The sequence below is a fragment of the Aquila chrysaetos genome, chromosome 1 (assembly GCF_900496995.4).
Source record: "Aquila chrysaetos chrysaetos chromosome 1, bAquChr1.4, whole genome shotgun sequence".
In the NCBI taxonomy this organism is placed as follows: Eukaryota; Metazoa; Chordata; class Aves; order Accipitriformes; family Accipitridae; genus Aquila; species Aquila chrysaetos.
The window spans coordinates 76,765,800-76,792,630 of record NC_044004.1 but is presented as its reverse complement, the minus strand read 5'-3'; the positions used below and the strand labels follow the sequence as shown (position 1 = coordinate 76,792,630).

Here is a 26,831-nt window from a genome sequence, read left to right as displayed (position 1 = left end):
TTAAACACATTCATTCTGAGATTCAGATTTTAATTTTTTCCACATCAAATTAACAGGAAAAATCTCAGGGCAAAGCACACACTTGTCTATTTGTTAAAAAGCATAGCAAGATATTCCTCCAGGCAAAAAACCGGTGGGATTTCCCAGTTAGACCCTGCAGGTATTTACAGAATGGTGGGAGGGGAGTAGGATTTTTTTTTTTTTACCTCATTAGTAAATAAATAAAAATAGAAACAAGACCCTTAAAAGAGCATCATCCCGAAATTGGTGGCTCCATGTCTGAGCTCTCACTCAGAGTTTTATCAGATTAACCCTCAGATTAAATAAACCCAAAGCTCAGCAAAGAGGATGCCCCTACATTCTCTCCAAAAAGTCCAGCTCCAAACCTGGGGAGAGGGGATGGACGAGGCGCACAATGCCAGCCTGGCATGCTGTGTTTAAAAAGGAATAGCTCATTAAGTGGCAGTCCTGGCTCCACTGGTATTTAGGCAACTCTCTGCTTCACACTTTAATCTATTAGCAGCATTGACACCTATGAGAATACAGGACAAGGAATGAAAAGGTACATGGAGGTGAGATAAAGAAGAATAAGCAGTAAATTTTATAGGAACAAACACCACCATATAAAACACTGGGGGAGGGGGGGGAATTAAAGAATTTTCTTCTGTAAGATCTAATTCCTACCCATCTCCAAAGTCAATTGACAAAAATCTTGAATTGCCAGAAAGTACTTTACTGAAATCAGAAGACTTTCATCCATATAATTAGTCATTTGAAAATGCAACTGAACAAAAAACAGACTAGCATTAAACTTTCACGGTGCTTCACTGTGATCAAAGTAATGTAAAAACACTAATATCTGGCATATAAATGTATTAATTTCTTTAATTGCATTAAAATATTTTGTCTTTCATGTTTGATTCTATTTATTTTATAATTCAGTTCCTACAAGAGAAGAGGAGAGAGGGAAAGATGCCAATTAGAGTAGCCACTGGGGGAAAGACAAGTAAGACTAGACTTGCCAAGTCTGAGTGTAATCAACAGCAGAGATTAATAAATCTAATGCAGGAATAATTTTATTATCAAAGCAATTCAGTCAGAGGGAAAAGAGCTTCTGAGTAAAAATGACAAAACGCACAGTGAAGTAATCAGCTACTTAAGCAGACAGCTTGGTTTCTTTGCATGAAAAAGCAAGTTTGAGGGGTAAATTAGTAGCAAAAGGTCTGTTAATCTACTAATCCTAAATCACAGTCTTTATGACCCAAAACAAGAAAAGAGGATTTTCGAAATTAATTAAAGTAGGAGTAAGATATATATAGAGAGAGATACTTATAGATATGTATATAAGAGAAGATTCATTTCAATTAGGTGTCCTCAAAAATTAGTTGCTTAGAGTGAACTCTAGAGTTGAAGCAGTAACATAAATTTGTTTCCTGTATGGCGTATTTAAGGTCATTTCACAGCCTTGTCAAGATTCAGAATGCATTTCCCTTACCAGAATTATAAATCTCTCCCTTGACCATAATTGCTAGTTATGTTTCGATCATAAGATGACGGCTGTTCATCTGATATTTTGGAATACAATGCCGTATATGGGAAGCATACCTCTCCCCAGTATTCACTCTTGGCTCGCTCCAGCTAGGCTTGGGAGTTTCTGGTTGTGGCTTTTTTTAATTGGGGGGAAGGATTCATCAAATAATTACATTAGTAATAATGTTGCTTAGTTGAACTGGGGAGAATGGAGGGAAACAGCTGTTCAGTTAGCAGCAGAACTATTGAGTCTTGGTTTCTGGAGGAAAAGCCTTCGAAACCTTTATCCCTAACCATTGTAGATGGGGAAAAATTACCCATGTTGCCGCTGTGCAGCTCCTGCTGAATGAAATGCAGAGATGAGCTCTGCCAGCCGTTCCCTCTGCGGCTGCTCCAATTAACATCCTTCCTTCTCTCTCTTCAACTCTTGTCAGAAAATAATTATTTCAAAGGCTTCTGTTCCACTGTGAAGCTTGGCTGAAATTAGCTGATGGATTCAAAAATGGTGATGAGGAGGGTAAACAGGCAGCATGATCATACAGAAATGAGGCCAGAAACATTTATATCTAGGTCAGTGGGATGAAGTCACGTTCTCTACCTTTCTTCTCCCCACCCCACCAGGCTCCAACTCGCAGCTCTCCTTCAGCATCGCATCTGGGGACAGCGCGGGGCACTTTGGCATCGACAACAGCGGGGTGCTGAGCATCAGGCAGCCTTTGGACCGGGAAAGCCAATCTTTCTACAGCCTCGTCGTGCAAGTCCACGACATGGCCCCTCTCCCAGCCTCCAGGTATACAAGCACAGCCCAAGTTTCAATTATTCTGCTGGATGTGAACGACAGTCCTCCAAGTTTTATCTCCCCGAAGCTGACCTACGTCCCAGAAAACACACCGATAGATACGATTGTGTTCAAAGCGCAGGCGACCGATCCCGACAGTGGTCCCAACAGCTACATCGAATACAGTCTGCTCCGGCCTCTGGGAAACAAATTCAGCATTGGCACTATTGATGGTGAAGTGAGGCTCACCGGGGAGCTCGACAGAGAAGCCATGTCCAACTACACCTTGACTGTGGTAGCCACGGACAAGGGCCAGCCGTCCCTTTCTTCATCTACGGATGTGGTGGTTATAGTCCTGGACATTAATGACAATAACCCGCTTTTTGCCCAAAAGCTTTATAAAGTAGAGGTGGGGGAAAATACTTTGACAGGGACGGATTTAATCCAGGTGTTTGCTACGGATGGAGATGAAGGTACAAACGGGCAGGTCCGCTATGCCATCGTGAGCGGAGATGCCAATAATGAGTTTCGGATCGATTCTGTGACGGGGGTGATAACAGTTGCCAAGCCTTTGGACAGAGAGAAAAAGCCCTCCTATACACTGACTGTTCAGTCGGCCGACCGCGGGAGCAGCCCAAGGACCGATACCACAACAGTCAGTATTATTCTGAAGGATGTCAATGATTATATTCCCACATTTGAACTTTCTCCATACTCTGTGAATGTCCCTGAGAACTTAGAGACGCTCCCAAAAGTTGTTCTTCAGGTGAGTACATTCAGCAAATAAATACGTATCTCCTACAATTATTAGCATGCCTCAATATATGGTATTAATGTATAGTGTCTTTTCTCCAAAATTAAAAAGATGCAAGACAATTGAAAAATTGCCCCTTGGCTTTAATCTAACATGCAGTGGTTGTTGGCTTGTTTTCCTTTTTGTTTGTTTGGGTGGGAGGATTTTTTGCTTGTTTTTTACCAAAAGTTTACATTCTGCTTTGGAGTTTTGTTTGTGTTTTCCCTATCTATCTTCCTGCCTACACTGGGACTTTAACAGTTTGCTCTATCTCTCATCTCAATCTCAACTTTCATATCACAAATCTCTCAATCTTATCATTACCTACATGGGATGAGGCTCTGTGCCTAACACTGAAAGAGCACTAAATGGATTCAGCCAGCAGGACATGCAATGCCTGCTTTGATACAGAGCTCAGCCTATACGAGATCATCTGTGGTTTTCACTGAGCCCCAGCATAGTCTTCACTGTATTTATGCTTGAGAAAAATAAGTAATCAACTATTTAATATTTTCAAATTATGCTTTTAAAACCATCACCACTGTGTTAAGTCATTTTTACAAATACAGCTAATTTACAGTAGCCCTTAAAGCATTTGGATTAATTCATTCTGTAAATTTAGATTATTGTCATAGAGAATATTTCCTCCACCCCAAAACAATTTTATAGACCCTGTACGCATCAGTTCTTGATATATCTTCCCACTTGTTTGCATTGCTTTTTTAGGTTGTAGCAAGGGACGATGATCAAGGCCTAAACAGCAAGCTTACTTATGTGCTGGTGGCTGGAAATGAAGAAGGAGCCTTTACTCTCTCGGCCAGTGGAGAGCTGCGCTTGGTGCAGAGCCTGGACCGGGAGGCAAAGGAGCAGTACGTACTACTGATCACAGCTGCTGATTCAGGTAAAGCAAACGGGCAGTCTCTTCTGGTGAAATCTCATTATCTCTTGAAAACATTGCATTCTGGATAGAAAAGAAATATTTTCATGATGGTCTGAAACTTTAGTGGGTGGAGATTGGTACCCAAGGTTCAGTTTAGATCTCTGTGCGTGGACCTGGGCTTACCTGTTGTCGAAGGGAGTTCAGTTTCTGGAAGTCAGGATTTTTTTTGTCCTCATGTCTAGTTGTCTGATATTAGTAGGACTCACTACAGATTTAGGTAGGTTGATTTTTGCCCTGCAGTAGTGAGTGGTCCTACCTAGATCATAAGAGCCTCATGCATGGCAATAAAAAACCAATATAAATGGTAATAAAACCCAATATAATGTTGTCATCAGAAATGTGCAGCCAGGTCAAATCAATGGCCAGAAATCAGCTATGGACTGCTCAATTAATCCTACTGAAATCTTACCCCTGAAAAGTAAAGAAAATTTACATTTCAACATTTTAATTTTCTGCTTTGCTCAGCATCCAGTCATATGTATGCTCCAGAATCCCAAATGTATTCCAAGTTCCCTCAGTTTAAAGCAGGATGTGAATTCTTGTTATGAAGATTAATTACACTTTCACTTCAGGTGTCTGAGCACAAAAGTATGGTTTCAGATTTTGGTATGAATATTAGTAACAAAGACATCCTGCATCGTATTCTGGACTGATCTGCGGTCCCCCCCGGTCTGATGGATTTAATTTACTGCAGAACTTGTTCTTACTTTCTAATAATAAAAATAGAAGCAAACCCAACTTGTTGACATGTGGGTATGATTTTGTTTTCTGCCATATTGTGTTCAGTATCTTGTGTCAGTGACAATATCTATGGCTTATATTTTCCTATTGCAGCAGTGCTCAGGTATTTCACAGTCTGAGCACAGCTGAGGCTGAGAAACACAATTTTAGGACTTGACGTATTATTTGTCTTGTACTTTGGCTAGAGATACCGTATGCTTTGTATTTTTCCCACTGGCTTTCCGTTACTCTGTAGCCGCAAAGCGCTCACTTGTGAGTTGAACTTGCTTGGGCTCGAACGTCCTTATGTTCCTTCAGAAGCTGAGGCTGGATATGTGAGGGAAAGCAGATCCTTGATGTCTGTTTACTCTCCCAGTCCAAGTTGGCAGGAGTCAATTAGGCCTGTACAAAACTTACTAGGTCTACATACAAAATACCCAAAGGCTGAACTGATAAGGGGTGTCACACAGCCAACAATTATTGTCCTTCTTGGAAAAAGGAGAGGAGCAAGAAGTCAGCTGTACCCCACGCCTAGCACCATGTGTCAGCCAAAAGTCTGACAAGAGCACAATCTTCTCCTAGACTTGGGTTCCTAAAAAATATGAAATCCAGGAGATTTACCCAACCATACCAAATGAAAATATTTATTTGTGTTGGGAGATGTTAGAGTTTCAGATAATCCGGGGGAGACTTTAATACATGAAGTTTGTATGGGGCCTTTGCTGTAAGTGGCTGACAAGAACAGCAGTATGTTTTATTAGTTACTGTGTTTAAACATGTAGGTATTATGCTGATTAAACACTGTTTGAAGCTGTTTCGTTTTTTAATTTGCTATGTTCTTGTAAAGCTAACTCACAAGTTATTATTCTCTTCTATCAGTGTTAAAAGGTACTAACAAAAGTGTTCAGAAGCAGATGTTCAGTAGTAACTTTAAGCTAAATTTATCTGTTCTGCTGTGTTTAAGTTTACAATCTGACTAATCCACGGTTAGTGTGATTTGGTATAGTTTTCAACCAGCCTGGTGAATAATGTTAGATAACATCTTCTGATTAGACTGAAGACTTGCTCTAAATTAATGTCGTCAAAGAATACATTTAAAACTATGTTAGTCATGATTTATCCAAACTAAAACATCATAGGAAAGTATCCAGCTTCAGCAGAAGTCAATGCCAGAACTTCCCTTGATTTCATGGAAGCGAGATGTGGACCGTAGTCATAATTGATACTTTAAGTACTTTAAATATATTACATACTTAAGAAATTCTAGGGGATCCCTGTTATGCTTGAATTAGTCATAGTAAGTTCAAGCAGTCTAGATGGTAAAGAACACTCTGGCATATAATTCATTGGAGACATCTTAAAAAGCCATGTTTGTCATAATAATGTGGAACAAATGGACCAAGTTACGGACTCTGGCATTTCTGTCGAGCTGCATCTCAAATTTTATATTGCTATAAATTACATTATCTTACATAGAATGCACATGTACTTCTGTAGACATTTGGCAGATAAGTTAGAATAATATGTGAGCAAGCCTTTCTAAAAGAGTTGCAATTTACCAGAAGAAGAATGTATTTTTAAATAACAAAACATTTTTTAAAATATACAAAACGTTACAAAAGCTATCAGTAAGGGTGTGTGATGGATATCCAGGTGGTAACACGCTGACCTTTGCTAGTAAGTGCCCGCTTCATTAAATTGGGTAGTTCTGGCTGTACTAGCAGAAAGATGGCAATGACACAATCTTGAAATGGGTAATAAAAGTGTTTTGAATATTATGTTCTTGGGGAGCTGCTAAATGTTTATAAAAGAAACTCTCACAGGCATGTCCAGCTCTTTGCCTAATGTAACTATTTCTTTAGAGTGTCTTTGTTTGTATTTGTTTGATAATGCTTAGAAAGAATGATTTCGCATACAGACAATTCAACCAGAAACACACATGCAAAACAGGTAGTGCTCGTCTGTAGGAAAGCAGTGCCTGCCAAAATGTTGAAGAAAGCAGACTTGCCTGAAATTATCCACATCCGTATTATCTTTGAAAATAAATCAGGGGGAAGGTATTATACTTTGCACTTTGAATTTGGCTTTTATTAGCTGCAATAAACAGTCTTTTGGATTGTCTTTAGCAGCCCAAGCAACAGTCTTGCCATATATGGTGCATCTATTTAGGGTTTTTTTACAGATAAAAATCATGGTAGACATCCAGATGCCGTTAACGCTGGAAATGTCTGGGTAGCACATCAAGGGCAAAATTCTGTCTGTCCAGCCCACTCCCCATTTTTCTTAGGATCTGCATCTCAATTTCTATAGGCTACACTGACTGGTTTAAAACATTAAAAGACGATATCCTGCTCCTATAGAAGTCTATGCCAACTCTTCCCTTTCTTTCAAGGGAGCAGACACAACACATGCTTAGAAGCACCTTTAGACATGAGAACTGATGGATTCCCAGCTTGGTTTTGGTTGTCTTCCTGATCTCCCTATACATAATCGAGGATTTCTTACTTTTCTTATGTTTATCATCACTTCATCAACTGGTGACGGTGGTTCTTACAGTGTTACCCTAGCCTGTGTATGAGGAAGTTGATGGAAGAAGAAGGATTTTTAATTTTTCATTAGTTTTATCTAAAGGTGTCAGTCCAATGTACTTGAAAACAATCCGTGGCCTCAGAAGGTGCAGCCGCTTTGGTGATGGCTGTTGTTTCATCCTCAGCACCTTACGGGTTTTATAGCACGTATTGCCAGCACGTACACTGAGTCTGTTTGCAGCAGGTGAAGGATTAGGATGTTGCAAAGCAGCAGCCCGCATACGTGAAGCCTTGAGGCGGTAGGGCTGCATGGGGTGCTGGCTCAGAAATCTCTGTGCTTCGTCACGCCGTGCAGGCATGCTCTTCCAGACCCCAGATTTCAGTCCTTGGCACATGAGAAGAGTTGTTGAGTTATTAAGAGTTGAGCTGCTCATAAGCATGCTGGGCAGGTCAGACGGGGACCGCTGGTGGGACCACATGCACCAGTGACGGAAATTCGGGCAGTTGTTGAAAAAATGCTTTCCCAAGCAAGAGCTCCCCTCAGGCCCAGAGAAGTCAGTCATGATATATGCATCGTCCTGGCTCTGGCCCAACTATTCCTTGGCCTTGCCTGCTAATCCTCCTCAGGGTAGATCTTGGGTCAGCAGAGAGTCTTCCCTCCGCTCTGGGGTAGGGAAAAGACTGATAAAACGTTTTCTGGCACTTGGCTCAGTGATTTCTGGCCATGCAGCCTGCTTCATGCCCAGTTTCCACAAGACAGTCTGCACAAAGGTTCTTGATTACAACTTTGTTTTATCATCACTCTTCCCTCACTTCTGCACTTCCACCCTGCTCTAACTACTGCTGGGTCTCAGATACTAGACTGCTGCTCTAGGCAGTGGGGATTTACGAAGACATGCAAAGCGTCCGTCACGAGGAACATGCAGCATCTTCCAGGGCTGTACACCTGTGGCTTTGGTCGAGAAATAAAACGTAATTCAACCCCAAAGTTCAGCCATCTCAATTTAGAGCCCCTCTTGCAGCGCAAGCTGTAAGACCAGAGTGCATGAATTATAAATATAATGACAGGCAAAATGATGGACTGTGGAATAACATGATAGCGTTTAGATTGCAGATGCTCCCCAAAAATGTCTGCTAGCATAAACGCCAAGAAACCTACATGCAACTATTTGAATGTGACTTTATGGGTCTATTTCTACCACGTAAATCATTTGTTTTGCTTCACCATACCCTTCTTCATGGCAAAATGGTTGGGAAAAGACACTTTCTGAATTTTTTTTTCACCTCATCTGGTGGGGACGCAGCGTTGGGTAAACATTCACTTCTGGCACCGTGACAAGAACTGGTGCAGCGGCTTTTATCATCCCTGTCTTTAACTCTTTGAGCAATTTTCTGGAGCAAATGTTAGCATTCCAACAGTCCTCCTCCTTTTATTTATTGGTTGCAGGGATGTCAAATAGCACATCTGGAAACCTGCTAGCTGCCCAGGACTACTGTTTAAATAAACTGCACCCCCCATCTCTTGATTTGGTTGGTCAGAATGGCATATTGCCACACTAAAACCAAAATCAAAATGTGATGTTTCTAATTAGAAGCTGTGTTTGTGTGGGGTTTTTTAATTTTTTTTTTTAAATAATCTATTTACTGATTTAGATAAATAGTTTTGAAAGAAATGAATCAGTGGACTGATTATTATATTTAGTTAGCTGTTCTTTGTATACATCCCTGGCCTGTATGAAAAACGGCCATATGTTTTTTCTTTAGAAGATGTTGGCCCCCGACTTATGCGTTCTTTCCTTCAAGAATGCAGGAGGGCAACCAAGCAGAGAGGTTATATCCTCCTCAGGAATTCTCTTTCGAGACAGGCTTTTGGTTCCCTTCAATCCTAAAATCAAATGAAATCTGACAGTGTAGTTGTATTGGTTTTTAACACATTTTAACATATTTCCCGGTTTGCGGTGACAAGTAAAGGATGGCTGTATTTTCTAGTAACGGCAAGAAAGAGTCTTGAGGGTTAACACTGTGTGAGATTTGTTTGACTGGGCTTAGACATTTATACCTATGCTGTTTTCTTAGCATACACTGTATTTCTACTTAACAGGCAGTCTACAGTGTGAAAAGATGTTGCCTGAAGAGAATGAGTTGTATTTTTAAAACAAATTCAGCTATTTTAAATCTTGTTGCTGTCAAAACAAACGAGCAACTCACAAGTTTCAGTTAGAAATGTCCCATTTTCCATGCTTTCTGTGCTATGTCTAAATATACACATCGCTTCAGGCTTCGGTGAGCTAAATGAAGCTGACGTATGCTTACCTTGGTGCTTAGCAGTTTACATAATGATTGCTCTCTTCTATGGTCTTCTTTTATGCCACAGCTGTTTCAAAATGAATATTGGTTTCTACCCCAGCTCCATTTATTTCCTTGCCCTTATGGAAGCTCTTCCTCATGTCAATGCTGTCTACTTAAGTCTAGTTTTACTGATTTACTATTTTACTAGTTTTATTATCTTTGCTCTTTTAATACTGGTACTAGAACTATCATTTTAGTAGTTTTGCATGATTTTTAAATTTGTTTCTAAATTACACAGTGGAGAACTGAAATGGCGACAGACTCATCAGTGAGTTCATAGTGTTCATTTTGTCCTACCGTCATCTAAAATCAGGAGAGAAGAGAATTGAGAGTGGCTTTTTGTAGTTGTGGGAAGCTAATAGCAGGATCTTACCCTTCCACAGAGCCTAGAAACTGTTAGCACTTTTTAATTTTTCCCTAGAAGATGAAAGCTCAAAAAGCTATTTAGGAAGCAGGTTTACGGCAAAGTCAATCCGATGTCCCCTAGAGAGTAATTGTCAAGGAAGAGAGCGTATTGATGTCTATACAATGTGACACGTTTACACCCCAAAGGAGATGAGGGCTTTAGCCCATCCCTTCAGAGGACCGCCCCGCAAGATGCACAATCCAGCCCCAGAATACTATTTGAGGGATTTAGTCTTCTATTTGGAGTTAAACCTTCATTATTAGATCACTATTTTCAAAATAGTTCAGCGAGAGCCTCTGGGCTAAATCCAAGCGTCTGTGTTCTCTGGGGTGCAGTTACGGGAGAGACGTATATTCAGGTTGGCAAAGGGCTCAGGCTGGCCAGTGCAAGCTGAAATATCTGTGGAAAAAATGAAAGTTTTTCATTCAGGTTAAAATCATGGACAGAACTTCAGTTTTGAAAGCAGCTCAGTGGTGATGGTGGATTTTATTTGCACAAGGCAAGGGGTTAGAAATCCATGTTAAAGATGTTTGTTCTCTATAGTTCAGACGTACTTGTGGACTTTTAGAAAAGTCCTCAATTTAAGTGCATACCTCTCCATTCAAACATTTCTTGTGTGTGTAATTCCCTCTCTGCTCTCTGTTGGGATCATGGAGAATCCAGCGAGTAATTGACAGACTTATTTAGGATGGGATAAACTGCTTCTAGCTGAATTTTGTTGGGTGAGCTGTTCTCCATTTCACTGCATTCAACAAAAGAAAAAGAAGGGAAATCATTCTAAATAATGTAAGATCTTCTAATTTGCTCTTATTAATATATATATAAAATCGACCAATTACTAAACTATAGCCTTTATAAGTATTATTCCTTAGAAACAGGTCTTCAGGGATTTTGCATTGACAGAGACAGAGGCAAGAAGGTTCAGAAATCGGGGCGTTGGAAGAGAGCCAGGTATGGCAGAACTGACGTGGGAGGGGGCATCAAGCACGGTGTGTGCATGTTTGTGCTTTGCAATATAAAAACCTGCAGTCTATCTGCACAAAAATATAGTAATGTTACTCAGGTCCAAGTGGAGTTGAGGAGAACTCCATAGTTTCTACCTCAGGAGGATGCAAATCCCATGATTGTTTTGTTGTTTGGGTGGGTTTTTTTTCAAATAGACAAAGAGAATCCTGATGAGAATAATGTACTTCTCGTCTAGAGTCTAGGAAAGCATAAGATAAGATGTAGTAACACAGCCAAAAGTATCTCTCTACAGACATTCTTGGAATCATAGTTGAAAATATCGAGTTTTATTAGATAACTAAATCTTTTTCCTCTTTGCATCCCTCATAAGTAAAAGAAATCCAGACTGTTGGTAGAAACATCATTATTTATTAAGAATTTTTGGTTAGTTATAAATGTTGATGCGAATTGTTGTTCTTTCTTTCAAGGAACATAATTTTATGCCACCTAAAAAGACTGAGTGTAGATGATGGCCTTTCTTACTCTATCAGGTTACCTTATCACTAATGAGGTAAACAGGAATATCCAGTAATTCAGTGTTGTTTCTCATCATCCAGAGTTTCTTACAACAACCTTGTAAAAATAACAAAGGAAAAAAAGAGAAATAAAGAGCTACAACTACCAGCTTTGCCAGGGGTGCGTGTGCCATGAACTGTCAAAGCAGACTTCTGCTCTTTCTTAAAGGGTTAATCTAATAAAAAGCAATTAGCGCCATCTTCAATGCAGGATTACAGATTCATCTGATTAAAATTTGAAATATTCTCAGTCATAAATGCTAAAAGTGTTGATCTATGGTAAGCTGAGATCAACTGTACTATGTACTGTACTGTATGGAAGGCATAGTTCAAAGAAGTTCTTACCACTCTTTCAAGTAGCTTATCTGCTTGGTAGGGATATTTTTTTCTCCTTTATTTCCATCCACGTTGGGATGGAAATTTCCAGCGCATAGTTGGGGAAAAGTACTTTCTTGCTTTGGTTGAAATGCCATTGTTTTCTCAAGTCGTGTGATTATATCTTGCGTTAATTTCTTGAATGTCACCCCCATGTTCACAAAAGACTCATGGGCACTTACAGTAATACGTAGCAAATATGAATGGGATGCAGTCACTTTAGGGGCCTGCTCAAATTAGTGTGAAGTTCATTAAATGAGCCAGTTATTGTCCTGATCCTCAGTCTCATCTCACATGCATGGTCTTAAGATCTACTGCTCCTCTCAGCCCTACCACTGCTGAAGTACAGCTTTATTGAATGTATATTGGCCAGTCAGTTAGGCACTGGTACCTGTAAAGAGTTTACTGAGAAAATATAGAGAAGGAGTGATGAAAAAGTGAGAACTGAACATATGAAATATGCCAGAGCAATTCAATTTTCATTGAATTTTGCCATGGTACAGAAAAACATTGTGCAGTATTGATCCAAGTGAATGCAAACGTGACTGTCAGATCTTTAAGCTGTCTTCACTGTTGTCCTGGCTGCTTTTTTTTTTTTTTTTTTTTTTTTGCTTTACTATTATTTCTTAACTTCTTGGTGCCAGTTTGAGGTGAAAAAAAGTGTGTATATCACTTTGAAAAAGTTTCAGGTAGATTTATTTAAACTGGAAAACAAGCTAGAATATAATGCTTAATATGTGGAATTTAGTAGATGATTGAAAATTTCAGGAAAGAAAGAATTGTCAGTTTGTAACTTTTCAGGCTGTTACACTTTCTCTCTTATCTCTTCATTCATCCATCTTGCTATGATTAGTTTGGAAGTTTTAAATGAAAATTAATTTAAAATTATTGTCCTTCTGCTTACATCACTTTTAAATGAAATTCTACTTCAAATATGTTAATAAGTTTGCTGAATGTAATCTGTTTTGCAGAAGAATAAGATAACTAGAGTAGTTATTATGGTATGCAATTTCTCAGCCTTTGAGAAATAACTTAAGATTTTTCTAGTCATGGTGATCTTAAACCATTTTTTAAATTAAACGTTACACCTTATAAATTGAAAGCCTGCTAGCTCATTCTTCAAATACAAAGCTACAATTTCAGGAAGTCTTAATTGCAAGGATAAAACAAGTAAGACAATGCACATATGGCCTGAACACTTATCCTGCTGGTTAATCTTCACTATTTATACAGGGTGTTTTTAAAGCATAATTCAAAATCATGCATTACAGGAATTTCGCTGTGGGATATTCAGGAGTCACAAGCAGTCAAAAATTGCCTTAGTCAGCAGTCCCTGCAGGAGCCAGCTTCTCTATTTTTTCTGTTTACAGCAATAACTTATAACAAGGAGAAGTAATTTGGTGGTTTTAAGAAAATATTTTTTTAAATGTCTCTGCCTTTCTTTTAAGCTGCAGTTCCACTTTCTTTAAATCTTTTCTTTGGTCACCGGAGGCCTTGGCGGTGCACATGGTCATGCCTACCCTCCTAGAACCACCTGCGGTGCAGGCACAGGGAGATGCACCCTTTCAACCAGTCATTTGCCAGGTTTTGTTATGAGCATTATATTCAGCTGTGAAAAATCGTCCTTAAAGATTCATTTTTTGAAACGTATTTGGAAGAAGGCAACTTCTTGCTCTGGAAATAAATGCAGTTCTGGCTAAGAACCTGCAATATCTGCATGTGCCTCTTCTGAGCACCATCTCCAATGACCTGTACCTTTGATGTTAATAGCTTACAAGTGTATATCAAGGGGTTTATGGCACATGGGATTAATGCTTGTGCCTTTCGGGCAAGGAGAACGAAACCTGACAGCCACGAGTCGCTAACTGGTGTCTGCTTATGTCAGCAACCCTGTATCAGCTTACGCTGTGGGCGGTGGAGCAGGACGCTTTCAGCCTTTCCTTCGTACGTTTTGAAATTTGCTGAACAAAAGCAGCAATGGGGAAACTGGAGGAATGTATTATCTACCATTTTTTCAGATGTGTAAGCGATAAGTTTATCATGTGCGTGTGTATGTGTAGAATGAGATTGTTACCTGGAACACCTTGAAGTTGTGCTAAATAAATACTATACTTTTGCTTTATTGCATGTGGTTTTTTCTCGGTCTGTATCTGTGTTCCAGTAGGTCCAGCTCTGTAATAGTGCAACAGCTTTTTTTTCCTCTCAGAGTAAACAGCTGCAGGTAACTTGTTCTGATGAGCAGATCAGAGGAAAAGAACAGTGATAAGGAAATGTATATACACCAGAGGGCTTAAAACAGTCTCTGTATGTGCATACAAGTCCCACCCTTTCAACAGGATATTAAATTATTGCAATGCAATGTTGCCCTTGTTGTGAAACTGCAGAGATTAGTGAATTCAAAGGATGCAGTCAGTCAGGAATTTTGATGGGAAACTATTCAAATTTAAAAATCATGTGGATAAAACCAGATGAGAGATCCTGTCTTGCATTACTATTTGGGACAAGGATTTCTTTCGCATTGTCAAAACACGTGTGAGTATGTGTGTTCATGCACGTGCATCAGCCTAAGTGTGGCTGGGCGTGTCATTGCTTGAACAAGGTTGGACTTTTGTCTAGTGAATTTTTTTTACTTTCCATGGCTTATGTTCCCAAATTTAGGTCTGTTTGCTCCCAGCTTCTTTAGGCTGGTAGATGAGGGAGGATATTGAGGTTTCTATTATCTGATGCAGTACAGAAAAATCTTCTTTTTTCTTGTCAGATAATCCTTGCACAAGTACAGATCTATCCCAACAGTTCCCTTGTTTTCTGAAGTACAAGTTCTGTTAAATCAGCTTTGGGAACAACTACTACTTCCTACCTAACTATGAGAAAAACTCAAGATTTGACACACTCAGAAGTTTGTAAAATCTGGGTTCCTGTATGGTCTCATTCACCAGTCACCCGCTGAGCTTAATGAGAGCAGGGCTAGCTTCTAAGCTTTTTATTAATTCTGTGTATTAACTACTTATTTCAGCTTTTGTCTCAAAATATACTAAGTTCACCAGTTTTTTAAGACTTAGTATGGAAGCCTGTAGTGAAAAATTGAGTAAGAGGAAAACAAAACACAATCAACATATCCAACCAGGATGAATATTTTTGATGCAGTCTTGTAAAAAGAACTACTTATTTTTCTCATTTTGCATACACACTTTCTTTTGTGTTCCTGGTAAATAACTTAATTTAAGGTCATCCACGTTTCAAGTCAAGCTTCGCGTGCACTAGAAATCCAAAGCGTAATGTAAGCTAGTTGCATTTTAACTTATTCTAGCTCCATATTTATTTTAAAACTCACCAGTTGTGTGAGGCTCAGCACACTCTGTCTGCATTTAAATGCATTTAGAAGGATTGGATGCTTTATTGTGAGAAAGGCCTTGTTTACTTGAGTGAAAAAGTTAATGCTCTGTAATAACACATACAACTTCTAGTCCTGGGACTCATTCACTGAGTGTTTGACTGGAGAAGTGAAATCCGCTTTGTTGCAAAGCAACACATTTCAGTGAAGCAAAAATTCCATTTCTGTTAAATCGCTTTCCAATTTTCAGGATAATGATGTGTTTAATTTACCACAAAACATGGTAAACTGCCTGCAGTATGAGTTTTGATTAGTCATTTAGATTCATTTTATTTAAGTTTAATCCCTTTTTTTCATTTTAGTGAAATGTATCTGTAGGTTTTTTTGCTTAAGTTTATTGTTAGTTTTCTAGCACTTAATTTTGGCATTTTAATGCTGGCAAAAACTTTGACTTCCTGGTTTCTGAAAGGAATGATACTTTTACTATCTGCTGTGCTAACCATGGCACAGACAGGACCCAGAAGCCATTAAAGCTTCAAACAATATGTGGATAACATGCTGAACACATTCTCCTATTTCTAATTTTTACTGTGAGCCATACGGTACCACACAGCCGAGATAATTTCCAATAGCATCATCTTTTCCTGAGCTTTCTTGACAAACATAAATGGCTTTGCAAGTTTCCTTCAATTGTTTTCTTTTACTACTCCAGTCCACTAAGTACTCTGATCATTCCCCACTAGTCCTCATGTCCAGCTATGGTGTGGAGAGCTGAACATACACTGGAACAGATGGTGCCACGTGTTTGGGGATTACAGGGAGCCGACACAGCTTACCTTACCCGTTCCCCAGGACAAGGGTGGATGAAGATAGCAGGTGGCATTCCCTTCTTCTAAGGCTGCATGGGTAGGCCAAGGCGAAAGTGAAAGCGGTCTTTAGGTTCATCCCTTGTGGACGACTTCGTGGCTCGTAAGCATTAGCGCAAATTAGGGGAATGAGTGACTTATGATAAGTTAACTCAGAAACGCATATTTTCCTCTCTTTGCTGGTTATCCTGCATTTGTGAAATAGAAATCGTCAGGTTAAATAATATTTCTCCCCACTGCCGCCTTCCTGCATTTAGTTTCCTTCCTTCTACTTGCATTGCTGCACGTAGCCAGTATTTTTCATCCCTCTTCTCCTGGATGGGGGGAAGAAAAAGTTGAGAGGGCTCATTATAACTTCTAAGCTGACACGTTTCCAATATCATCATATTTTTGTGGCGATCAACCGCAAACAAGCGTTGGTAAATGGGGCGGAAGACCAGCTTGTAGGTCTTTGCCAGTCCCGCCTTGCTGGGAGAAGAGGGGTCCTGCCCTCGTGCTGCCGCCTGCCCACCCCACCGTCCCCCATGGCTGTTTCTTCATGTCACCTCCCCAAATGTCCCATGCAGAGAGGGGAGCCACAGCCCAGCACTGGCCAAGCCCGAGGTGGCCTCTTATAACCTCCCCTTGTAAATCGTCCTTCATCGCGGGCCTCCTAGGAGCAGGCTCCCAAGGTCTGCTCCTTCTCTTCGTCCCCAGACACATGTTTACTTGCAGATGTAAGCAAAAAGCTTAAATTTTTGGAAGAACATCCGTGGGAAGCAATTTTCTTCCTGAACTCAGCGTTACTATTTTGACACTATCCCAGGTTAATCTTTATTTCAACAATGATGTGTGGACGTTTGTGGGACTGTCTGCTTAATGTATATGTACAGCTGTCACCTAGAAAATAAACTGTTCGGTTCATAGAAACAGACCACAGCACATAGAGATGGGAAATTCAAAATAATAATAGTAATATATTAACATCATCATCTTTTAAAGATTTGATATTCACTGAACAGTCAATCTCATCTCTACCATTTAGTTCGCATAGTTAGCTTTATGTTCTCCAGTTATTAATCATTTGATGGGACTTTCATTCCTCCGCCTTTCTAGAAAACTTTTTTTCAACATGGATATCCTAAGCCTCCGTGAGACATGGTATTCTGGGATTTGAAAAAAAACCTAGTAGTAGTACAGCGCTAGAGAAATGCTCTAAATAAGAGATGTCTGACAAAGAAATAGTTGCTGCTTCTGCTGAAAAATTGTTCAGACTATTACGAAAAATTCGTAGAAATTTTAGTGCAAGTTCACTAAGGGAAAAGTGTACATTCCTTTGTGGCTCTAGACCTCAGGGGTGTTCGTAGCAGTACTCAGAGGGTCGTGTGGCTGTGTACAGCAATTTTATATAGGTTGTAACATGTCTGGTTTATTAAAAACAGTTTGGGGACATCTTGAGTGTTTGGCTAATATTACAGAATTTACACAAAATTTACTACATGTATTTATGCAAAATATTAAGTGCAGTTTGAAGAAAAAAAGGAATGATGCTCTAGCATAATAAGAATAATTGACTTGGGGAAGATTTGCTATCGAAGCAAAACTTAAGAAATCTGGGAACTCAGCCTGACCATGGAAACTACTTCTCTCACCACAACTATGACATGTACATTTTATGAAACCTACTTATTACCAGGGGCCAAATTCTGTGGTCCTTATGCAAGCACAACTTTCACTGAAAGTTCACTGAGGACGGTAGAATTTGGCCCCAAGCTATTTCTTTTCCACAGAAAATTACTTCATTTGTAATTTCCTCTTCTTATATTTCTCAGTAACTGCAGAAATGTGAGCTAGTCATTTAATTTCAAGTGAATAAAAGCTTTGAGGACTCTCTGTGAAATTGCAACTTTATCTTTCAGTGTAATAGAATAAAGGAGTGTATTTGTGGACGTGATGTTTTACTTAGAGGAAAAAAACCTATTTGGATAACTACATAGACAGGAAACCAATGTAAATATGTGAGTTTTTCCATCTAAGTAAAATGAGAAAGATTTTGGGTTTTGAACTGAAGAGCAGTGACTTGGGATGTTACAAACAGCTGAATTAATATTGGACTTCTGGGACATTTCTGCGAGCACAACGCAGCCACAAGCTAGCGCTGAATGAGGTCTGGGTTACTTACATTACCCCAGTTAATTTTATTAGTATGGTGCTCAACCTTGGCTGGTATATTCACTTCTCTGAGGCTAATATAAATATGTCCATACTGCTCTGTACAGTGCCTTGTAGACGCAACCAGTGGGGAAGTGGAATGGGAGAATAACGGCACCGAATATATAAGAGGCTGAGGGGAGGGCTGGGATTTGACTCTTGGAGCGTGCGTTTGGTACCCTGCAAATTCAGATTCCTCAGAGAGGAAAATGGGACCAGTCAAATGGCTGAGTCAAAAGCTGCTGCTATCGGTGTAATCCTGAGCAGGAGAATATGCATAGCCCATAAGCAGCTACTACATCTAGCATCCCTTTTGGTCATTTCCATTACGTGACCAAAGATGTAATAGCCATGCAGGAGAAACAAACAACCCATTGCAGCGTTTTGCTGTTAGCGTATGTCCACGCGGTACTTTTCCGGCAGCCGTGAACGCGTCCTTCCCATTCTCCTCTCTTCGCCAGTCCTGTGAGCGTAGCTGGCGCGGCACCGAGCCCGAGCTCAGTGCTCCCAGCCGGGAGCGGGCCGGCCTGCAGAGCTGCGCTGGAGCGAATTCCATCACCCCAGCTTTGGTTTACCTCTAAAGGCGCTGCCGCTGCAGTTCGTTTCTGTGAATAAACTGACAGCGTGAATTTTCCGCCCTCGGCTCTTTGTGTTAGCAAATACATTTAAAACAATGAGTTTCAGGTTTTAGCTGTGAGTTAGCTTTCTTTTCCAGACTGAATTGCGTTACTACTGATGCTCTTTGAATGTGACTTACCCAAGATTAATTTCTGAATTATGTATAAATTGTTTAATCACCTGTGAAACTTCACACCTTTCAACTTTTCTTTTCATTAGCTGCGAGATGAATGTCAATTAAATGTGTTTGGAAGGCCAGAGCTTGATGGCACATGCAGCAAACACTGCCGATGACTCTGTTTCATTTAATGCAGTAATAATAAACACTCCACAGGCAATATTTCAGCAATCAAGAATGCTTTTGCAGTCTTTTCTATCTATATGTGTTTGGCTAAATGACAAAATCGGGGCGGGAAGGTGCAGGGAAAGGGTAAAAAATGAGTCAGACTTATTGCCTTAATGTAACCTTCCTGACTGAAAGTTTATTAATTGGCAAAATGAATTACCTCAGACTAGAGCAGAGAAAGGCCTCCATTGTGCGCGGCCGTGGCGTGAAACCTATATTCTTTGGCTTGCACGTTCTTTCCTCGGCGTTGTGACCCGTCCCGTCCGATCAGCAGGCTTCAAAGTCAGCCTGCCGAGATTTATAGCACCTTTCAATTGGAAGCTCTTTCGTTCAGTCCGTTTGTGCGTTAAGCCGGGTTACTCTGAAGTATTTCATGGTGAAAAATCTCCTTCCTGTGCAGAAGTTGCTCCCAGCTTCTTCCCGCGATGTAGCATGGTACTTCTTCAACCTGCAAGGGTTAACATGTGGGAAAATGGGTCATTATTTCTTCTTTTATACAAGAGCTTGGTGTCTGGAGCCCTTGCCAGGACCACGTGAGACCCGAGAGCAGAGCCTGCTTCCTTCCCAGCCTTAAAGTTGAGGTCCAGCAATAACCTCACGTAGCAGCGACCTAATCATCTACTGGGTTGGAAGGACTAGGGCGGTCACGCGGGGGCTGCCTGTGTTTCATCAAATGACAGCTCCATGTAATATGCTTACCTTGCGGCAAGGACTTGAAACAGCCTGTGGCCCAAAGCATTTCATTATCGTCGCTTTTTTCCCAGTCCAGCAAATGTTCAATTGTTCTATCTGTTCGAGATTGAAGGGGAAGGTGACGCAACCTTGGGTAAAACAGGCATGGTCATCATCTGTCTTTTGAGTAAAAGAGGCCATAACTCCTGGGTTTTATGCTCCACTATCACTCTCTCCTCCTCCTTTTTGTTATGTATTCAAAGAAGGTAATGATTCCTTTTTTTTTCAGGGACCCTCAGTGAAGAATTTGGTTAGCAGGAGATGTCTTGCTGATTCTTGGCTGAAAATAAGTGTGATAGACTGGCAAAACTAACATGAACTTGTAAAACTCTTAATTGTCTTTTTTTAGATTTGACAAAGGAAAAGCTTAAGAGAAAAAATACTGAGAGATTGCACATGAATAAACATGCTATTTCTCACTCATTTCTGCTCATTGGAGTTAAGTGTTCGAATAACAAGGAGGATGAAAGCCGTAGGTTAAATAAGTTCAGTCCAATTTCCCGTAAGCCAATATCCCATCCGAGTGAGCATTATTTGCTGCTATAGATGGTTGCTTCTACGGAGGAATTGAGTCTGAACAGGGCTGGAGACTGTGCAACCTTCCCACCCGCTCAGAGAAGGTCTCCCCAGGTCAGGGGTGCAACCGGCAGTGGAAAAGCCACGCGGAAAGCTGGGGTTTGCCACTGTTTCCACTCTATTTGTTCTGCGGATAAATAAATTGAGGGCTGGAGTCTTCACGGCTGTCAGTGTGCCACCTTTGAACGTCTTCTCTTAGAGAAATAGGAAAGTCAACCACATGTTCAAATTGGTCCTAATTGTTACAGGAAGGCTTCTGAGTGGTTCCAAGACCATCTTTTTCCACTGAGCTTGTATTACAAAATATTTCTGGAATTAGACGGAGCAAGAAAAATAACAACTACTTTTTTTTTTTTTCTTCTTTCACAACTTGTATCTTATGTCAAGATGCCTTTGAAAGAAATCTGACCCTGTCCTGTACGTTGAATTGGCTTTCTTGCTCTGTGACCTGTGACATGCTCAAGCGCTAGGCTTTAAATCCGGGATGGCAGACCTCGGATTAGCGTGGTGGTACTTGTAACCTCTAGCATTTTGTATCCTGCTTTCCCGCAGGAACTCCTGCCCTCACTGGCACTGGAACCATTGCTGTCACGGTGGATGATGTCAATGACAATGTCCCCACATTCGCCTTTAACATGTATTCTGCCACTGTTCCAGAGGATGCTCCTACGGGGACAGATATTTTGCTCGTAAACTCCTCAGATGCTGATGCTTTCACAAATGCTGTTATTAGGTAGGTCGTTTACTGTTGCTATATGTAATACTGCCTCGTACCTTGCCTGAAGATTTTTTTTCCCCAGTGTCCATCACCAACATGCCATAAAGCTGTAAGACACAAAAGGACAGCTGTATATGTGTAGCTAAATTATTTTGGCAAATCTGGCTTTTTTTGTTGTTGTTGTTGTTCATAGGCTTTTAGAATTATATTAAGGACAAATAGAGTTGCACTGTTATTTTAGGTTTTTACTAAGTGAACAGCAAACAGGTTTAACTTGCACCTGAATGTTAATAGGCTAGATTTGTATTTCTCAATAAGTGTAGAGGTAAGTGAATTAAAAAAATAGAAAACCAAAGAAATACTGAAACTCCAAATAATATCATAACTGGATTAAGCACTTCAGCTTGCAGTCTTTATATATAAATGCTCTGCATAAAGGAATACAATAGAGGCTATGAATGATCATCATTAGTGACTGCCATGAGCTTGTGTAGCCTTTGGAAAGGCTTTTGCCCTCTCTTTAGCGTAGCTTTTAGAGTTGAGGCCTTGTAATGAAGGATATCGTTAATAGACATAATACAAATCTTTTAAAACGTATTCCTGAAGAAGCTAGAAACCATTGTTCTTGGAGGCTGACAGACTTCTTAAATATTAATTGAAGGAGGTTTCAGGAGGGTATTGGTGGGGAAGAGGAAGATGTACTTTTCAAACATCATTAACAAATTTGCTACAAAAGCTGACTTTGGGGCAGAGTTAAATAATTTTTTTTTTTTTTTCACTTATGTTCAAATGAAACCACTCACCCTAAAAAAAGTACAGAATGTATTTTGCAGCTTTAGTAATCTTTAAGCTTTAATTTTTAAGCTAGGCAAATCTAGAAATCAGTGTCACATTTTGCATAAAAATGTCCAAACTGGTGGATAGTGTTGATTTTGTGATAGCATACGTATGTTTGGGGAAGGCTTCAGTATCTCACTTTGAACCTTAAATGGCTTTTCAAACCTAACTGTAGTTTAGAAGACTGCTTATGCAGACTTGGATGCATTTATAATAAACTGGCCGAGCAGGTACAACATCACCCAAGACGCTAATACACGTTACACTGCAGACCACTGAACGGTCAACAGAAACCACTACCTGCCTTGCTGCTGTGTTCACGTCTTTTCATATAGTAAGCAATTTTCACTGAAAGCCAACATGTTCCTTGGGTAAATTTATCATTAGTTAATGTCTTCAGTTTAGAATGAAAATTACAGAAGGTGAGGCATAAAGTTTATCCCATTCAGAAAACCAGTAAAAAGTTTGTATTTGGCATTTTTGCTCTAAGTGCCAGACAGTTTGCAGAGCTCAGTTGATGCAACCTAAGTGGGCACTGGGCTGAACACTGGCCATTCCCAGTTTCACAGACAAGAGTAATGAAGATGCTGAGTGACATGACAAGCTGAAGATTATCCACTGAGGACTGATGTATTGTGAATGGAATACGAAGCAGATTCGTGTTAGTTATTGATCGGAAGGACATGTAGGTAATCTCATCACATTTAACTGTCATGAGTGCAAACACCTGTATCTCTGTTTCCAAACTTACAAAACAGGATATGAAAGTAGCTTCTTTATTTACTTTTGTTAGTTCACCTCAGTTCATTTTTCAAAGTCCATAAGAATATCACTGTGATTGTCACTTTTTTAAAAAAAGGAAGTAAAATAAAACAGAACTATGTTATGGCAAAGCAAGTGTGTATAAAATACTGTCATATTTTCTTTCCAACTAGCTACAAGCCAGAAATAGAAACTTGATGTTTTGGCATTTTAAATATTTGAAAAGCATCCAAAATTACCATTTATTAAATTGTGAAACAGCAAAGCTTTTAATTCTATTCACTCTTACTCTAAGAAACTATTTCTGGCAAGCACCTTTAGAAAAAAGAATTCCATACAAAGCATGAATGATTGTAATGATTGCATCCCGTAATCAGAAATTATCAGGGTGCTCTCATATTTCTTTAGTGTGGTTGAATTGCTTTAATATCTTTGCCATTAGTCTTTGTCATTCACTCAGTAACTCACAGGAGAATAGTTGATAAAAATATTTTTTTCCTTTGTAAGTAGCTATTTAAAATTTGTTTTCAGGTTTTGTTTTACACTTTTTAGACTCAGGAACATACTTTGTTTTTCTTGGACAGAATTTGTCCAGATTCAGCATGTAGAGTAATGCAAATCTTAAAATATGCCTGGTATTACAAAACTGGCAAAAGCCAGAGGGACCAGAATACGTAAGGTCTTCTTGTCAGAGGTGCTGAGCACTCAGAAGTCTTTTTCAGTCCTGTTAGAGCCTGTTTCAAAATCAAATCTTTGGTTTCCAAAGATGGTACATAAAATCCTCTGCTAAAATTTTCATACTAAGTAAAAGAATGGACTGTTATGCAAGAAGTAGGTAATCTTCTGCAAAACTGTTACATGTCCATACAGGCCAACTCTTTTTCTCTTATTTCTGGTGATAACCTGTGAAGTCATTAAGGGAGGATGATGAGGTTGTTAACAGCAATGCACACTTGAGCAGTCTTGTTAAAGATATTATAGATAAGAGGGGTCAGCACAGGCTAGTCAAAAGGCCAGATTTTAAGCACTTCAGCCAAATTCCTTTTATGCCAGTTGTCACTATTAAAGTTTCAGGGTTTGGTGGGTTTTGGGGTTTTTTTGGTTGGGATTTTTTTGGCTTGGGTTTGGAATTTTTTTGTAACTGCTGAGACACACTTACATTGTCCAGTTGGTTTGCATGCGGTTGTACTGGGATATAACTCAGAATATCCTACGGCAAATGTAATTTGTCTTCTTTTTTTTTTTGAAGTTTTCATATCATCTTTCCAATGCTAAAGCTTGAGCCGTTCTATGTATGTGGAAATACAGAAGAGAAAGTCTCTATCTTCTGCAACACCTCACACAGGGTTAAAACATTGCAAATCACAGATGAAATTTGCCCATGCTGCTGGTATTTAGGGAGATTTAAGTGGTGCTTTAGGCTTTGTGCACATTCTTTCCACCCTAGATGCACAGTGCTATGGCTGGAGAATAATTACATATGGCCATCATATTATATCATAATTAAGCAATTAAAGTATGCTCATGGCATTCTGTAGAGATTAATGACTGAACAGGAGAAGTTGCCACAGCTTATTACACAGGCTGGCTATCAATCCTCTAGGTAAAGCTTCTGGCCTGTGTTATTATTTCTGTCATAACCTATTCTGAATTTAAAAAGGTGAAGATAGGAATATTATTCTCTTTCATAAAAGCTATTTTCTTCTGAATCCTTTATAGAATTGTATACCTCAAAAAAGCTGCTGCTGTGCTGTACCGGGCTTCTCTGAAGAAGCAATGCTAATCACAGCTGTGTTGGTTTTTGTCAGGGTTATAATACTGAATATGGGAATTGTTCATTTTAGCCAGTTTTTGTTTCCTTTGTTTTGTAGAAAACCAATTATCTGAATTAATAAAAAACATAATATTAACCAATTACCTTTAAAAATACGGCCCAGTGCTCCACATGTCTTTGAGATTCATTATGTACAAACAGAAGCTGATTAAGCATTCAAAGAAAAAGGACAAATTCACTGTGCTAGTAAGCCAGAGGTAGCCCATATGACGCACTGCAGTAAGCACACAGTCAGTTCTTATCAAATTACATTTTCGCACACACACACAGATGTGTGCACGTACATATACACCAATCAAGGGTCAAATTCTGGTCCCAATTAGTCTCTATTAACGTAGCTCTGTGGTTACTCATTTGCTATGAATTACTGTGAGTTAACAGTGAAATTTTGAATAGCAAAACAGCTCAGTATCAGGAAACAATATGAATTATAAATCCTCATATTATTTTTTAAAATTGTCATCCTTTTATTTCAGAAAATAGTATTTTTTCTAATTATATTCTGCGGATTCAGTTAAGAGGTATGTCAGCCTTTTGGAATAATGCTTAACACATTTGCCCAGGGAAATCAGTACTAGAGGATGCCTCCAGCAGGCAATTTTGAGAGTATGTCTGACTGTATCTCCAAATGTACAAATGCTCGTTCTGCTCCTCACTTATTAGAAATCTATCTGTGTTAAGTAACTACGCTTGGAAATCCCCAATCCTGTCATTTACGACAGGTCTTAAAATACGGAAAAGAAAAGAAGCAAAGACAGATGGACAGTCAGAAGAAAATGCGTGTGTTGATACCCATCAGCATGGTGGTCTGAACAATATGGAAAATTGTTATTATCTTAAGGCAGCAGGCTGCCTTATGAAACACTAATTGAATTTTTCTTCCTTGGTTTTTCTTTGAAACAGTTATAGGCTTACCGGTGGCAATTCACAATTCACAATCAACCCATCAACAGGACAAATCATCACCAGTGCTCTCCTCGATCGAGAGGCAAGGGAGAACTACACTTTGGTGGTGGTGGCGAGTGACGGGGGCTTCCCCAGGGCTCTCTCCAGTTCCACCAGCGTGCTCGTCTCCGTCGCCGATGTGAATGACAACCCACCCAAATTTCAACACCATCCCTACGTCACCCACGTCCCATCGCCTACCACTTCAGGTAACCTGATCAGTGGCAGTGCCTGGGATACTTCAGACTGCATAAACATCTTAATGAAATGCAAAGCTGTGCCACAAGAAATGTTTCTGAGATGTTCCTCTGCAGCTGTTGTCCAGGTTTTGTTATCTTCATGTTGCATAGGAATGAAGAATGGCAAGGCTCAATATGTCACCTGCAATTTAGCAATTTTTTTTAGTTTGTTCCTTCCATCCAAATTCAATTATTTTCCTGCAGCTATGTAAAGAAGACATAGTGTAAATGAGCACCCACTCAAACAAATGATTAAATCATTTTGCTGGGGTTAGGAAGGCAATGGCCTCTTTTTTCCTCTGCAAGTCTCCTCCTGCATGTAGATGTTCTTTTTCCACCCTGAGCAATTCTTAAAGAGGATTTTGTCAATCTCTTCCAAAAAGGCCATATCTATATCAGATGTTAATTATGTTGCCTTTCCTTGAGCCAAGTGTTGAAGTAAAATAAAATAAAAGCAAAGCCAAGCAACAACCTTCCTTTTGTGGAACCTACACCCAAATTAAAGTGACTTTACTCAATGCAGGAATTAATTTCTGATTCAGTTTATGTTTAAACAAGCCTGATAAATAAATACATTAGAAATGGGTAAGTCCAAAATACTGATACTTTCTATTTGCAGAATTGGCATTGCAAGGGGAAAGAAAGTAGAATATGTGTATTTGCATGAGGGCGGAGAGAATTTGCTGAAAGATTCTGCTATTTTGAGATTTTTTTCCAAGATTTAAAATGGACTAATACTGCAACCTCCGTTAGCTCAAAACAATAAAAGGATTTTATAATATGCTCACTGTATTACCACAGATTCACCAAACTGCAGTCACAGTGGTTGGCTGTGGAAGTCGGCGACACTGTGTTTTCACGTGAATATGCAGACATGGATATGTGATGCCTACAGAGA

At 39.6% G+C, this 26,831-nt stretch overlaps 1 protein-coding gene across 1 annotated transcript in view; it reads left to right on the top strand.

The window, feature by feature from the left end:
* Positions 1 to 26,831, top strand: part of FAT4 (FAT atypical cadherin 4) — a 150,557-nt gene that overhangs the window by 87,739 nt on the left and 35,987 nt on the right. Inside the window, 4 exon segments of the mRNA XM_030020759.1 lie at positions 2,152 to 3,074; positions 3,828 to 4,002; positions 21,151 to 21,331; positions 25,653 to 25,903. Coding sequence (XP_029876619.1) covers positions 2,152 to 3,074; positions 3,828 to 4,002; positions 21,151 to 21,331; positions 25,653 to 25,903 — 1,530 coding nt within the window.